Source organism: Oncorhynchus nerka, linkage group LG10, assembly GCF_034236695.1.
Source record: "Oncorhynchus nerka isolate Pitt River linkage group LG10, Oner_Uvic_2.0, whole genome shotgun sequence".
NCBI lineage: Eukaryota > Metazoa > Chordata > Actinopteri > Salmoniformes > Salmonidae > Oncorhynchus > Oncorhynchus nerka.
The window spans coordinates 7,066,571-7,080,901 of NC_088405.1; the positions used below are offsets into that span (position 1 = coordinate 7,066,571).

At 42.5% G+C, this 14,331-nt stretch overlaps 1 protein-coding gene across 1 annotated transcript; it reads right to left on the bottom strand.

Moving 5' to 3' along the window:
- Positions 1–4,344: 4,344 nt before the first annotated feature.
- LOC115117666 (transcription factor COE3-like) lies at positions 4,345–11,597 on the bottom strand. Its single transcript, XM_065022873.1, has 7 exons — positions 10,866–11,597; positions 10,420–10,576; positions 9,985–10,048; positions 9,483–9,538; positions 7,073–7,146; positions 5,084–5,152; positions 4,345–4,390 (listed from the first exon to the last, which is right to left on the bottom strand). The coding sequence occupies exons 1-7, from the start codon at positions 11,003–11,005 to the stop codon at positions 4,345–4,347; spliced, it is 606 nt and encodes a 201-aa protein (XP_064878945.1). The 5' UTR covers positions 11,006–11,597.
- Positions 11,598–14,331: the final 2,734 nt, after the last annotated feature.

Sequence of the window (14,331 nt, forward strand, 5' to 3'; positions counted from 1 at the left end):
TCCCTCTCTCTCTCTGTCATGGGATTCCATCCACTCCCCCTCCCTCTCTCTCTATCTAGCTCCCTCCCTCCCCCTCTATCTCTCTCTCTCTATCTAGCTCCCTCTCGCTCTATCTAGCCCCCCTCTCTCTCTCTATCTAGCTCCCTCCCTCCCCCCTCTCTCTCTCTCTCTCTTAGCTCCCTCTCTCTCAATCTCTCTCTGTCATGGGATTCCATCCACTCTCCACCCTGATCACTCCCCCCTTCTCTCTCTCTCTCTATCTAGCCCCCCCTCTCTCTCTCTATCTAGCCCCCTCTCTCTATCTAGCTCCCTCTCTCTCTGTCATGGGATTCCATCCACTCCCCCTCCCTCTCTCTCTATCTAGCTCCCTCCCCCTCTCTCTCTCTCTCTATCTAGCTCCCTCTCTCTCTATCTAGCCCCCCTCTCTCTCTATCTAGCCCCCCCTCTCTCTCTCTATCTAGCCCCCCCTCTCTCTCTCTATCTAGCTCCCTCCCCCTCCCTCTCTCTGTCATGGGATTCCATCCACTCTCCGCCCTGATCACCCCCCCCCCCTTCCTTCTCTGTCCAATGTTCCTATTGGACTTCTGTTACACTCCCATTGTTGGGTGAGATTGAAGCACAGAATGCAGAGACACCAGATCCCTTTTTAGCTGTGTTTTAGTCACAATACAAAGTCAAGCAAATTTATGGGAAGAGCAGCTAGCGCTCATTATGTCAGAGACGCCCTGTTTTTAAAGTGCTCGCCTGACTTTGAAACCCCGAATACACATTATCACCGGGTGAGACAAGTGAAAAAGACCTCGTGTTTCCTCTGCCTTCCCAGGGATCCTAGCAGGCAAAGGAGAGGGTACAGGGAGGGGAACGGCTAGGCTACACGTTTCCTCTGAGAGGGTACAGGGAGGGGAACGGCTAGGCTACACGTTTCCTCTGAGAGGGTACAGGGAGGGGAACGGCTAGGCTACACGTTTCCTCTGAGAGGTTACAGGGAGGGGAACGGCTAGGCTACACGTTTCCTCTGAGAGGGTACAGGGAGAGGAACGGCTAGGCTACACGTTTCCTCTGAGAGGGTACGGGGAGGGGAACGGCTAGTCTACACGTTTCCTCTGAGAGGGTACAGTGAGGGGAACGGCTAGGCTACACGTTTCCTCTGAGAGGGTACGGGGAGGGGAACGGCTAGTCTACACGTTTCCTCTGAGAGGGTACAGTGAGGGGAACGGCTAGGCTACACGTTTCCTCTGAGAGGGTACGGGGAGGGGAACGGCTAGGCTACACGTTTCCTCTGAGAGGTTACAGGGAGGGGAACGGCTAGGCTGCACGTTTCCTCTGAGAGGGTACAGGGAGGGGAACGGCTAGGCTACACGTTTCCTCTGAGAGGGTACGGGGAGGGGAACGGCTAGGCTGCACGTTTCCTCTGAGAGGTTACAGGGAGGGGAACGGCTAGGCTGCACGTTTCCTCTGAGAGGGTACAGGGAGGGGAACGGCTAGGCTACACGTTTCCTCTGAGAGGGTACAGGGAGGGGAACGGCTAGGCTGCACGTTTCCTCTGAGAGGGTACAGGGAGGGGAACGGCTAGGCTACACGTTTCCTCTGAGAGGTTACAGGGAGGGGAACGGCTAGGCTGCATGTTTCCTCTGAGAGGGTACAGGGAGGGGAACGGCTAGGCTACACGTTTCCTCTGAGAGGGTACAGGGAGGGGAACGGCTAGGCTACACGTTTCCTCTGAGAGGTTACAGGGAGGGGAACGGCTAGGCTACACGTTTCCTCTGAGAGGGTACAGTGAGGGGAACGGCTAGGCTACACGTTTCCTCTGAGAGGGTACAGGGAGGGGAACGGCTAGGCTACACGTTTCCTCTGCTTCACACCATAACAAACCGGCTCGCTGTGAGACTTACAGAGCACTGGCTCGAGGTTCTGTGAGACACAGCGTTTTCTTCTCTCTTTTTTTTTGTACCTATGATTGAATTACGTCTCAGATCTCATCTGTTGTGTAGCAGTTCTATGGAGTATTTGGACTGTCAGTCTGCACCGTCTCCCCTTCCCTCTCAGTCAGCGGTGTAGCAGTTCTATGGACTATTTGGACTGTCAGTCTGCACCGTCTTCCCTTCCCTCGCAGTCAGCGCCACAAGTTCACCATAGTTAAACAATATTAAATAAAATACTAATAAAATACTAATAAAATACTAATACAATACTAATAAAATAATCATAAAATATTACTAAAATAATAATAATATACTAATACAATACTAATAAAATAATAATAATATACTAATAAAATACTAATAATATACTAATAAAATACTAATACTATACTAATAAAATACTAATAAAATTAAGCAACAACATTGCAGAGTGATAACAGTGCTAAGCACAGAACTAGTCAAATCTACCATGTTAACAGGTTATTACTAATACTGGACAGATGACATTACACACACACACACACACACACACACACACACACACCCTCATGGACATATCACATCACACACGCTGTCATTCTACTGTCAAATAATGAAGTCCATTTCTCAACCAATAGGAGGTGATATAGAAACACGTGGAAACACGCGTATAGATGTGTACAACTGAAGTAGGTCTGAAAAGCATCATTTTAACTCTAACCTATTACCGCAAAACAACATTCCTTTAATAAAAATGTTATATGTTTCTAAGTAACAACAAAATGACCTAAATATAAAATAGAGTCATAATACACACGTTCATAAACACATATTACAGTCATAATAGAAAAGTGTGTAATTAATGGCGGTGAATGAACGCATAAATACCCAGAATGCAATCATACACGTGATTGTGAATACATGTAAACCTGCATACATTCTGCCAGAGCTGCTCCAGTCCAGAATGTGAGTCGTCTGTGAGCTCTGTGTTCCACTGGTTGACACATAGACTCTGTCGCTGACTGACTGAGTGAAAGGCAGCAACTGGCCGTCCATATTTGATTACTAATACAGAGAGATGTTCCCTGTGTCAGATACCAAATACTCTCCGCTAAAGAGAGATGTTCCCTGTGTCAGATACCAAATACTCTCCGCTAAGCAAACAGATATTCTAACAACTCAAACATTGGCATTGATATCCACTGGTGGGGCCATATTTCACCCTGGTTTTAACTCATTGTCTTTCCCTCTCCTGGTTTCTCCATATTTCACCCTGGTTTTAACTCATCGTCTTTCCCTCTCCTGGTTTCTCCATATTTCACCCTGGTTTTAACTCGTCGTCTTTCCCTCTCCTGGTTTCTCCATACTTCACCCTGGTTTTAACTCATTGTCTTTCCCTCTCCTGGTTTCTCCATATTTCACCCTGGTTTTAACTCATCGTCTTTCCCTCTCCTGGTTTCTCCATACTTCACCCTGGTTTTAACTCATCGTCTTTCCCTCTCCTGGTTTCTCCATATTTCACCCTGGTTTTAACTCATCGTCTTTCCCTCTCCTGGTTTCTCCATATTTCACCCGGGGTTTTAACTCATCGTCTTTCCCTCTCCTGGTTTCTCCATATTTCACCCTGGTTTTAACTCGTCGTCTTTCCCTCTCCTGGTTTCTCCATATTTCACCCTGGTTTTAACTCGTCGTCTTTCCCTCTCCTGGTTTCTCCATATTTCACCCTGGTTTTAACTCGTCGTCTTTCCCTCTCCTGGTTTCTCCATACTTCACCCTGGTTTTAACTCATCGTCTTTCCCTCTCCTGGTTTCTCCATATTTCACCCTGGTTTTAACTCATCGTCTTTCCCTCTCCTGGTTTCTCCATATTTCACCCGGGGTTTTAACTCATCGTCTTTCCCTCTCCTGGTTTCTCCATATTTCACCCTGGTTTTAACTCATCGTCTTTCCCTCTCCTGGTTTCTCCATATTTCACCCGGGGTTTTAACTCATCGTCTTTCCCTCTCCTGGTTTCTCCATACTTCACCCTGGTTTTAACTCGTCGTCTTTCCCTCTCCTGGTTTCTCCATACTTCACCCGGGGTTTTAACTCATCGTCTTTCCCTCTCCCAAAATACTTGTTCACATCCAATGAACTCCGACTGAGAAAACTGTGCTCAGCCAGTAGCAGTAACAATACATCTAACGTCATATCAAGCTCTCCTGGACAGTGGGCCGCATTTAGGACGGCAGCCAAGCACTCAGATTCACATAGAAATACAGTATAGTGAAATCAATGACAGAGTACTGAATAAAAAACACTTGTTCGTAAATTAGGAGGCGGCCACTCAATGATACAAGTCTGAATGGAAAGCCAAGCGTTAACAACAGACTCCCTCACAGCAGGGCAGAGCACAGAGAGAGGAAAGGCCGAGGAAACTGTTTCCCCTGACAACTTGCTAGCAATTACCCAAACCCCCACAGAGACCTCCGGGTTTCCAAGTCAACCCACCTGTGCAACAACACAGGAGAACAACAAACACAGAGACAGTACAATGCTGCGAGACAGAGAGACAGAAGTTGGGCACCACAGAATCCCCAAGAATGACTACAACAACAGTCCCAGAATGACTACAACAACCATTACCATCGCACTCCGCCCATACACTCCGCACATACACACAGCACATACACACAGCACATACACACAGCACATACACTCCGCACATACACACAGCACATACACACAACACATACACACAGCACATACACACAGCACATACACACAGCACATACACACAGCACATACACACAGCACATACACACAGCACATACACACAGCACATACACTCCGCACATACACACAGCACATACACACAGCACATACACACAGCACATACACACAGCACATACACACAACACATACACACAGCACATACACACAGCACATACACACAGCACATACACACAGCACATACACACAACACATACACACAGCACATACACACAGCACATACACACAGCACATACACACAGCACATACACACAGCACATACACAGCACATACACACAGCACATACACACAGCACATACACACAGCACATACACACAGCACATACACACAGCACATACACACAGCACACGCCACACGACTAAACCAGAATAGAGAAAAGATCTGTAACCGAACATCGGTCTTGTTTCTTACCTGTCGATGATAACGGGGTCTGAGGGAGTCTCGTTCCTGTTGCCACAACTCTTCTTATCGCAACACCGACTAGAGAGGAGGAAATTAAGATGTGATCAAAGTCAGGTTCACACAGGCAGACTAATTCTAATCTTTTGACCCTTTTTGATAGGCAAAAGATCCAGATTGGTTAAAAAACAAATATCAGATTTGGGCTGCGTGTGTAAACTGCAGCTCAAAGAGATTCACACAAGTGTGGATTTCCGCATGTTTAATTGTTACTTCGTAACATTTTCTTTTAATTCTTTAATTGTATATTTATCTAAGCGTGACAGTGTTCAGATAATGATTGTTGCTGAGCTGTGCCTGTATGCCTGGCGCTAGCTGTCTGTCTGTCTGTTGATTGGTATGGAACCTAGTCCGTCTCGCCACGCAGGGCAAACGGGTAAACATCTCCTCCATCTGTGTTCCAAATGGAGCCCTATTCCCATAGACCTCTGGTCAAATGTAGTGCACTACGTAGGGGACAGGGTGCCCATTTGGGACGTAGTCCTTAGCATTGCCGCTATGTCCCAAATGGAGCCCTATTCCCATAGACCTATAGTCAAATGTAGTGCACTACGTAGGGAACAGGGTGCCCATTTGAGACGTAGCCCTTAGCATTGCCGAGCACTGCTGTTGCACGTTTGCTAGTCTCAGGGAGACAACATGTTTGTGGTGTTGTGTCTCTAGCACTGAACTGAGAACAGAAGACGCCAGGAGGCTGGGGAATCGTCTTTCCACAGCTTCAGCTTTTTTTGTTTCCCTCTAATTGTCAAGCTGTTAATTCTGGAGAGGATGCAGACGGCCATCTTCAAAACCAGCCTTTCTGTGATAGGCCAGAGATTCATTAGAACGCTCAGAAGCCGTGCAGCCCCTGCATCAATCTTTCACTGAAGTAGCATTGTCTCGGTTTAGCCGCTGGTGCTGGTTATGGTGCTGGGGTCTAACCATAGCTACCGATGGGGATAGGACCGGATCCAATACTGTTTGGTACAGTTTTATTCATGTTGAAATTATACCAAAATGTTTTTATTTTATTTTTTAAAGCCTAGTTGTGTGATGGTTACATGTCCAGACGAGCTCAGTGAACACCATATGGTGTGAGGAGAGTGTGAAGCTCTTTAAAGCTGCTACTGAAAGTTAAAGTGAATAAACAACGTCTAACAGTCCTCCACTTCTAGAGTTCCAAACCACATCTGTGTTTTCAACAGAAACGGCCTTTAAATACAAGCCGTGTGTGCACACACACACACACACACACACACACACCTCTGATACATTCATTGATATGCAAACCGTCATCTAAAGGGAAAACAAAGCTTCTTTTTTTGTGTACATTATGGCGTGGTGATGAGGTGTAGTTCGACCCTCTTGGAGCAGGATGACGCCTGCTGTGTGGGCTACTGTGTGGGTCAGCTCGTGACAAACAGGGATTCAACCCAACTTCATAAGAGCAGTGACTTTATCTAATGCAGGGGGGGGGGGGGGCAAGATTATCAAAGCCCCATTTGTGTTTTTTTTTATTCCGCGAGTCAAAAGGAACGCCCGTTGACAGAACACAGGAATGTGCCGTCATCTGTTCTCTGTGTTGTGTCTGTTGTCAGTCGACCAATCAAACCCAACTATAGAAGGCTAAATCGATACAGGGATTCTGGCCTGTAATACCTAACGGTCATTGAATGCAACCTCCCTAGTTATAATATTCTATTTCGCATAATATTATGTCTGAGAATAGGCAGCCTATGTAAAATTGGCTATGATTCTGCCGATATGGACCGCCGTGTTTTCATTGCAACAAGAGATTGAGGTTGATGCGTTAATACATCTACTAAGGAGATTCCTCAAAAAAAAAAAACTCAGCATTTTAATAACAAAGCAAAGAAATATATAAAATGTATATATATTTTTTAAACAAGCATGTATTAAAAGGACGTTGAAATGTAGCTAATCACCGTGACAAGCTCTTACCTGCACATGATTTCGTGTGTGAGAAGCACTCGGCACATCTCTGGGTTTTTGTCTTGACCTTCATAGATAATGGCCTTGGAATCAAAGCGAGAAATACATCAGAAGCAGACGTTTAAAATATCGAACTGGATATAACACGTTGCACATTCGCCGATCTCTGTGGGCTATAGGATATACACCTTAACCTACACCACAATAACATTCAATTCATAAATGGATCAATTCATTATATAATTGATTATTAATTAATAAAGTATATAGGCCTACTAATATTGACATATAGGTCTACATACAGCAATTTTATAGTTTATGTTTTATAGGTTATATTGTAAATTGAAAATATAAATTCATTTCTCGTAGATAATTTCCAAACAATTCATTTCTTTACAAAATATATATTTATATATATTGTAATGTAAATAAATAGCCTAAATGATTTGCTAGACCACAACAAAAACATGTCAAATAGGTTAATATGTGTATATGTTGTTTATCTATTTTTTATTAATTTATCCCAGGATAATACCAACACCACGTTGGTTCTGCTGCAGATGGGCGGTGTAAATAATACCCATTTCCGTATACATCAGCGCCATTCTAATCTACACATATTTCGGGGGAAAGAGCTAATGGGCAATCTGTTGTTTATTTTGAGCCGCTAACAATGATTTTTCTCGGATACAAAAAAAAAAAGCGGTGTCGGGGGGGTTCGGTTGAGTAATTTTTGAGCATTGGCTTTAACAGATGGCGTGGAGCTGTAGGTGCGCTCGGCCTCAGTTCTTTTTGCTCTCTGTCTGTCTCTCTCCCTCCCCTCGTTCTGCCCCGGGTCTGTGATGCACGGCTACAGCCCGACAACAGCAGCCTGCCTATCCCGCGCGCACCGCCGTTACATCTTGGATGAATGTAAAACCAAAGAAGCGGGGCTTTTAATCAAAGATAAACTCTTTATAATTAGCAATTAAGTAAAACGCGTGACACACTATAGGGCCTATCACAATTGATTTAACAATGAACAACAACGCTGCTATAGCAAGAGGGGACATAAGCGGCTGAATAAAACACATCACTACATAAAATATTTCACAGCAAAATGAGATAGGGATTTTAATATTGTTTTTGGTGCTTCTGGTAGTAGTTGAAAACACATCGAAACAGCTCTGCTCCATTGGAGGTGAGAGGGGTACCACATAGCCGAGCTACAACATCTATATACGAGGGATTTAGGGAGTATTGCAGTTATCATCATGTGATTTATTTCCCGTGTCTCGGCTGAAGAAACAGAAATCTATAAACTGCCGGTTCAGCGTCATTGACTCTCTGATCATAGACAGACCTATAGGCTACAGTCAACGAGGAGTGGGGCGAATCTAACGTGTAGCCTATATTTCCTATATAATAATAAGAGGTGACAAAATATGAATAAAAAAACTGGTCATAATAATGCTGTTTAACCCTAGACTCTGAAGCTAAAGGCTATTCAGTGAACTTGGCGGAGTGCACTTAACAATAAGCCCATACTAGCCGAGAGTGATTTCCGAAAACATTCAGGTTGAGGAAACGCGCCACATTGTCCACTCAAGTGGCCTCTCGTACTAAAAGGGGCTCTTGTTATTGAACCGAGACTTTCTTTTAGCAATAATAGTCTCCTCTGTTTGTCACAATAAATAATTATTTGAACATTTCTGAACTGATGGACTGTCAACGCACAATTATACTACATAGCAGATAAGACCTATGTTTGTTGATGGCTACGACATCCCATCTATTAGCACATAAGACAAATTAGTGGTTAATTGACTAAAAATGCGCTCACGAGCCAATACACAAAGCACGGTAGTAGACCTACAAAACCAATTCATTTCAGGAACCGTAATATCAGCTAAATATTTTATAGCATTCTCTCCCCCCAAAAAATATATATAATATCACATGTCAAAGTATAATCACGATTTTAAAAAGAGAAATGAAATAGACCCCATTCAACACTTTTGCTGCGAATGAAATCAACATTTAAGGGGAATCGTGCACGGGTATACGGGAGACCCCTGGAGCTTACAACCCGAATTAAAGAGAGGCCCCTAAAGGTTATTATTGTAATTAACTATATATCAGATATCTACAACTGTCCATCTCTATAGCCGAGTCACAAAAGTTGTATCAAATAAAAAAGAATAACAACAATTACAATCGCCCCAACCCGAGAGCGAGCTGATTTATAGTGAAATATAAACGAGTAAAAAAAACACAACCACACATGGCCTAATAACTTACAGGCTCATAATTGAAGCATATATCTTCTGTAATTAGGGTCCATTTGAAAAACACGCACGTTTCCACAACACGTTATATTTCAAGCACCATAAGCATACAATTTGGCATTGCAGATCATTATATATAAAACAAATCTTACCTGTTTTGTCATGGAATCGATTAATCGTACGAAAAGATCCTGTTCTGTTCTGACACCTGTGAATAAAGTATATATATTTTATATATTGTAATTTACACTGTGATTTTGCTTACACATTATATTTTAGAAAATATATGTCTTACAATTTTTACTGATATAAAATAAATATAATTAAAACACGGTTTGTTTTGTTTTTAATAAACATGTGTCATCTCAATACATGTTCATGATCATCATCTGGTTCGCGTCAGGTTAAAACGTGGATCTGATTCACCACGCATCGCTAACTGAGCGTGGATTAACCACAGACGATGCTAGCTGACACCGACCGACACTGTAGGCAATTTACCACTTTAAAAATGTAACCCAATATCGGACTAACAACCACCCTACAACGTTATCTGACAGAATCAATGTCCAAGCACGCATCCCTGATTTGTACTGATTCACTTCATAATAATTAGACACAGTTGATTTCCTTATCAGTAGCTATACCACTTACCGTTGCTGTACAGTAACTGTAGTTTGTAGTGTATCCCATTGTTCGTTTTTTCACTGTTTGGTTCCTGAAAATAATGAGCATTGAATCAGTGTTCACATACATTTACTGTGTTTTGTTGATATTTGTCTTTATGTGGTAATTATGAGCTCACAAAATAGGCTATTATGAAGGGGTCAAGTGTGTGTGTGTGTGGGGTGGGGGGGGGGGGGGGTGTATCTATCTATGTAGAGTAAAAAATATAAAAACTAAATGTATAAAATAATTTTGCGACATTCGAAGTCATTTATAAAATCCACATAACTGCACGTGTCTCCTCCACCGCCTATGACGTGTTCCTGCCTTTACCACCAAATGATGAACTGTGTAGGTGAAAATAAAAAATAAAATAAAAAAAATGAATAAAATGGGACGATATTCCAAAGAAATGGCGCTTACTTTGTCCTTCTCCACAAAGTCCACATAAGCTGTCCGTTCGATCTCCACCGGCTGTCCTTGTCTGTCATACAGCGCAAGAACGAAGTGGAAAAAGTTGGATTTTCTGAGGTTGGACGGTGGTTGCTTCTCGTAGTGTGCCCGAGCCAAACCCACACCGCTGCGGGGAGAAGGAGAAGAGAGAGGAGCACCTCGGTTAGATGGGAGAGAGATACACTGCAGATGGAGCTAGCATCAGATGAAAACATTGGGAGATGGTGTGAAAGGCACGTTTTTAGAGACAAGAGATTTCTTGATTTGTCACTTTAACAGTAATATGAAGTAATGAGCGTTGGAGAACCCGCTGAAGAGAAGAGTCGCATAGGGAGATTGTAATTGATACATGGCAATGTGGGGATTTAGGGGCAATCTGAGAAATGCATTAAAAATGGGATGTTTGGCAAACGTACCTTTGGGCGGCTGTGTTCGCATCCACTACCCCAGATGTGTGCATCCACGAGCGGACCGAGTTCATCCCGCTGCCCAGCGGTTCCTCTTTCATTGTCGTCCCTCCTCTAGGTAAGCCTATATTTTCCTGAATTCCAAACATTAAAACAGTTTCGTACAAACCCGCTCCAGCCAAATGAGAATAATAGGAAGGTAGTTGTTGAAGAGCAATCTTTCCTTCTTGGTGGTTGACAAATAACAGTAAAATAAGTTTGTTGTAGTTAAAACGTGTAGAACGAAATAAAAGTCCCAGTTGAGTTCACAAGTCCTGTCTCCTTGAGCCCGTCCTGTGTTGGCACGACATGAACAATTCACAGAGTGGGTTACTGTAGTCTATCTCGGTAGCTGGTTGGAACGTGATCCTAGTCGTTGAAGAAGTCCTTCAAATAGCAGGATATGGTTGTAGTTGCTTCTGTTTTATTCTAGTTTTTATTCGAAATGCGTTTGAAGAAAACTTTTTGGTTTTTGGTGATGGCTCCTCAAGCTGGAGTCATCATACAACAAGCATTTACAACAACAAAAAAAGCTTCAGTGAATCGACCACTTCTGGCAATGCGCTCCAGCTCCAGAAGACAAAATAAACGAAATGATTACTATGGAGGTGTTCCTGGACACAGGAGAGGTTGATGAGAGGCCTTTAGCGTCTTGCAGAATGGGATGGAAGCATACAAAACTCAACCCTCTATCCCCGAGGAGTGGAACCTTTCCCGGGAGCCAAAACTCTAAACCCACGGGATGCGCGCTGTCAGAATATGACGCGCTGTTGGGCGGAGCTTCGACCATATATGGAACAGTGACACGTCCTGTCCCTGAACGAGCTTCATTCTGGAGAGTCCTACATTTCAATAGCTGCCTGGCTGAAACCCGAGAGCTCCAGCAAGGCAAGCTCCACTTTTTCCTCCATCAAATGTAGAGATTTCCCCCCTCAAATTCACATCTTGTGACGTTAATATTCACTAAACATGAAATCCTAAAGGACAAGAGTGTAGCCGATACAACATATTATAGGGAAGGGAGCGGTATTGTGACTAAATACTTGACCCAGGTAGGCTGCTGTGTGATGTTCTCAGCGTTGAATGAGGAAATATCGACTAAAAGTCTGAGGGAAAAGCATAACATGTCTATAGGAGCATAAAGGAAGGGCTTTCCAATCCATTTGGTCAAAACTAGATACAATGTCAAAGGGATATATTTCACTATTACTATTTGTTAAGGCTTTTCCAAATCTAAATTGGCATGTTTCATAGAGGAGGTCGCCAGCGCATAATATATAGTCAAAGTTAATCAATGCTATTTTAATGCAGCCATGTTTCAAGTGATGGAATATAACGCGAACTAAAGTAACTCCGCTGCAAACAGTAGCCTCGGTATTACTGTCTGTATAAAGGGAAATGCGTCAGATGTCTGTATCCCAGGCTACTACCATTTGCATGGTAAGAACTCGTATCGATTCAATGTGCAATACCTCATGTCTGTCATGAAGTTTATTAAACAGCCGGGCATCGTTGCAATGTGTTAGCCTAATGCAATGCGCGGGTTGTATGTGTGCTATACATGAATGTTCAATACGATAGTTGATTTAGTTTAATGTGGGTGTACATCATTCTATTCAGTGAACGGACTCGGGGGATGCGTCTCTCTTCTGAAGAACAGACCTGTGTTTTACTATAATAAAGAAACACTTTTAAATAGCACAATAATATGACGGGAAGGTATTTCTCCTTCAGGGCAATGCTTTCTTGTTGCCAATTTGCAGACCTTTTTTTTAAAGCTATAATTTTTTACATTGTAATTAATCGGCAAAAAAAAGAAGTGAAGTCCGATTTGGGTTATCAGGGGACCCCACAGCCCCGTGCACTAAAGGGGTGGGATGGGTGTAGGTGGAAAGGAAGAGAGATGTGTTTTAGACAGCATTTTGCTGGGGTTGGGGGTTAATGACTATTGCCGAAAGATAAGTGAATTATCAAAGCGGCTGTTGTTCTTGCGTCGTCTCTAAATCTATTCCTTTCCCGGCCCTGCACGTCCTAATTAAATACGTAAGTATAATAAAACAGCATTTTATTACTATTTTAGGATAATATCGTTAAGCTATTCTATTTCTAGACAATTTACAATTTATTAATTTACTATTTATTGTGTCAACCCGGAAAATATTGTACTAAGTGTTCATATGAATGGGTTCATATGCAAATTGCTTATAAATTATTATTTGCTCGATAAATTGATGTGACGTAGAACAATGTTACCAATGCCGTGTTTGCGGCGTTGCAAGTCAAATGTTATAACGTTGAAATAGAACGCACTTGAATTCTTTAGTTTTTTTTTTTCCCCCTCTAAATATGTTATTTCAATTGGTCATAAATTAAGTTACTTGCCAACATTTTTTAAATTTTTATCTCAGTATAATTCCGTCTTGGAAACTGCATATTGCACCAAGTATCCTAATTACATGTTTAATGCCGATTATACACCAAAGGGCCTGAAATCTGATGACCAAAGTAGGGTTTTTAGGACAGATCATGTTCAAACTGATACTGTTGACGGGAGAGAAAGAGGTTCTCGGACAGTTCGACAACCCCATCACGTAGGTAACGACCCCGTCATAAAAAAAGGAGTTTTAAACCTTATTTGACAACAAATGCAGCTGCTCCTCTATTTTGGACGATATTAGGCGAAAATGAATGCAAATCTGTGTTGGGAGCCATCTGGACAGGAATAGGGAATCAGCTGCTGCCACAACAGGCGCTGAGCCTGAATCTATTTCAGCTCATTTTCTAGGATCATCTGGTCGCGTGCTAAATGCTCTCTTTCATTTCAACCAAGTTTTAACTTTGCCTTCCTCTCTAACTGCTTCCGTCAGACAGACGGAAATTAATCAAGGTGCTTAGGACGGAAAGAAAAAAACGGGACGTTGATGGACATATAAGTGCATATTTTAATTTATGATCATGTCTCAATTTGACATACGAGTGCTTCTCGCACGTGCTCATTCTGTGGTGGTGTTTAAACATCAGCAACGCACGCACGCAGCGACATCTCAACAAGTCATGATGTTGATGCACGGATAGATTATTCTTTAGCAATAAAAAGTTATAACAAAGCAATAGCATAATAAGTCAAAGATACATAATAATAATAATAATAATAATAATAATAATAATAACAACAACGATATTAATCATATTAATAACAATACGTCTATTATATTCTAAAATCAAGTCACTAAAAAGCTTGTGTATATTTTGCATTCAACATTAACTGTGCGTGTAGCCCATTCTGCTCTAACCATAACGACCATTGTGTGCAGATTTAGTTGTAAAAGATCGCTAATGTTATATCTCATTTGGAGAAGTGTGCTAATGGTGAACGCTAGACAACCAAATAAAACCACAATGTTAGTCATGCAGGAGGAGTGTTGGTTTGAATCAG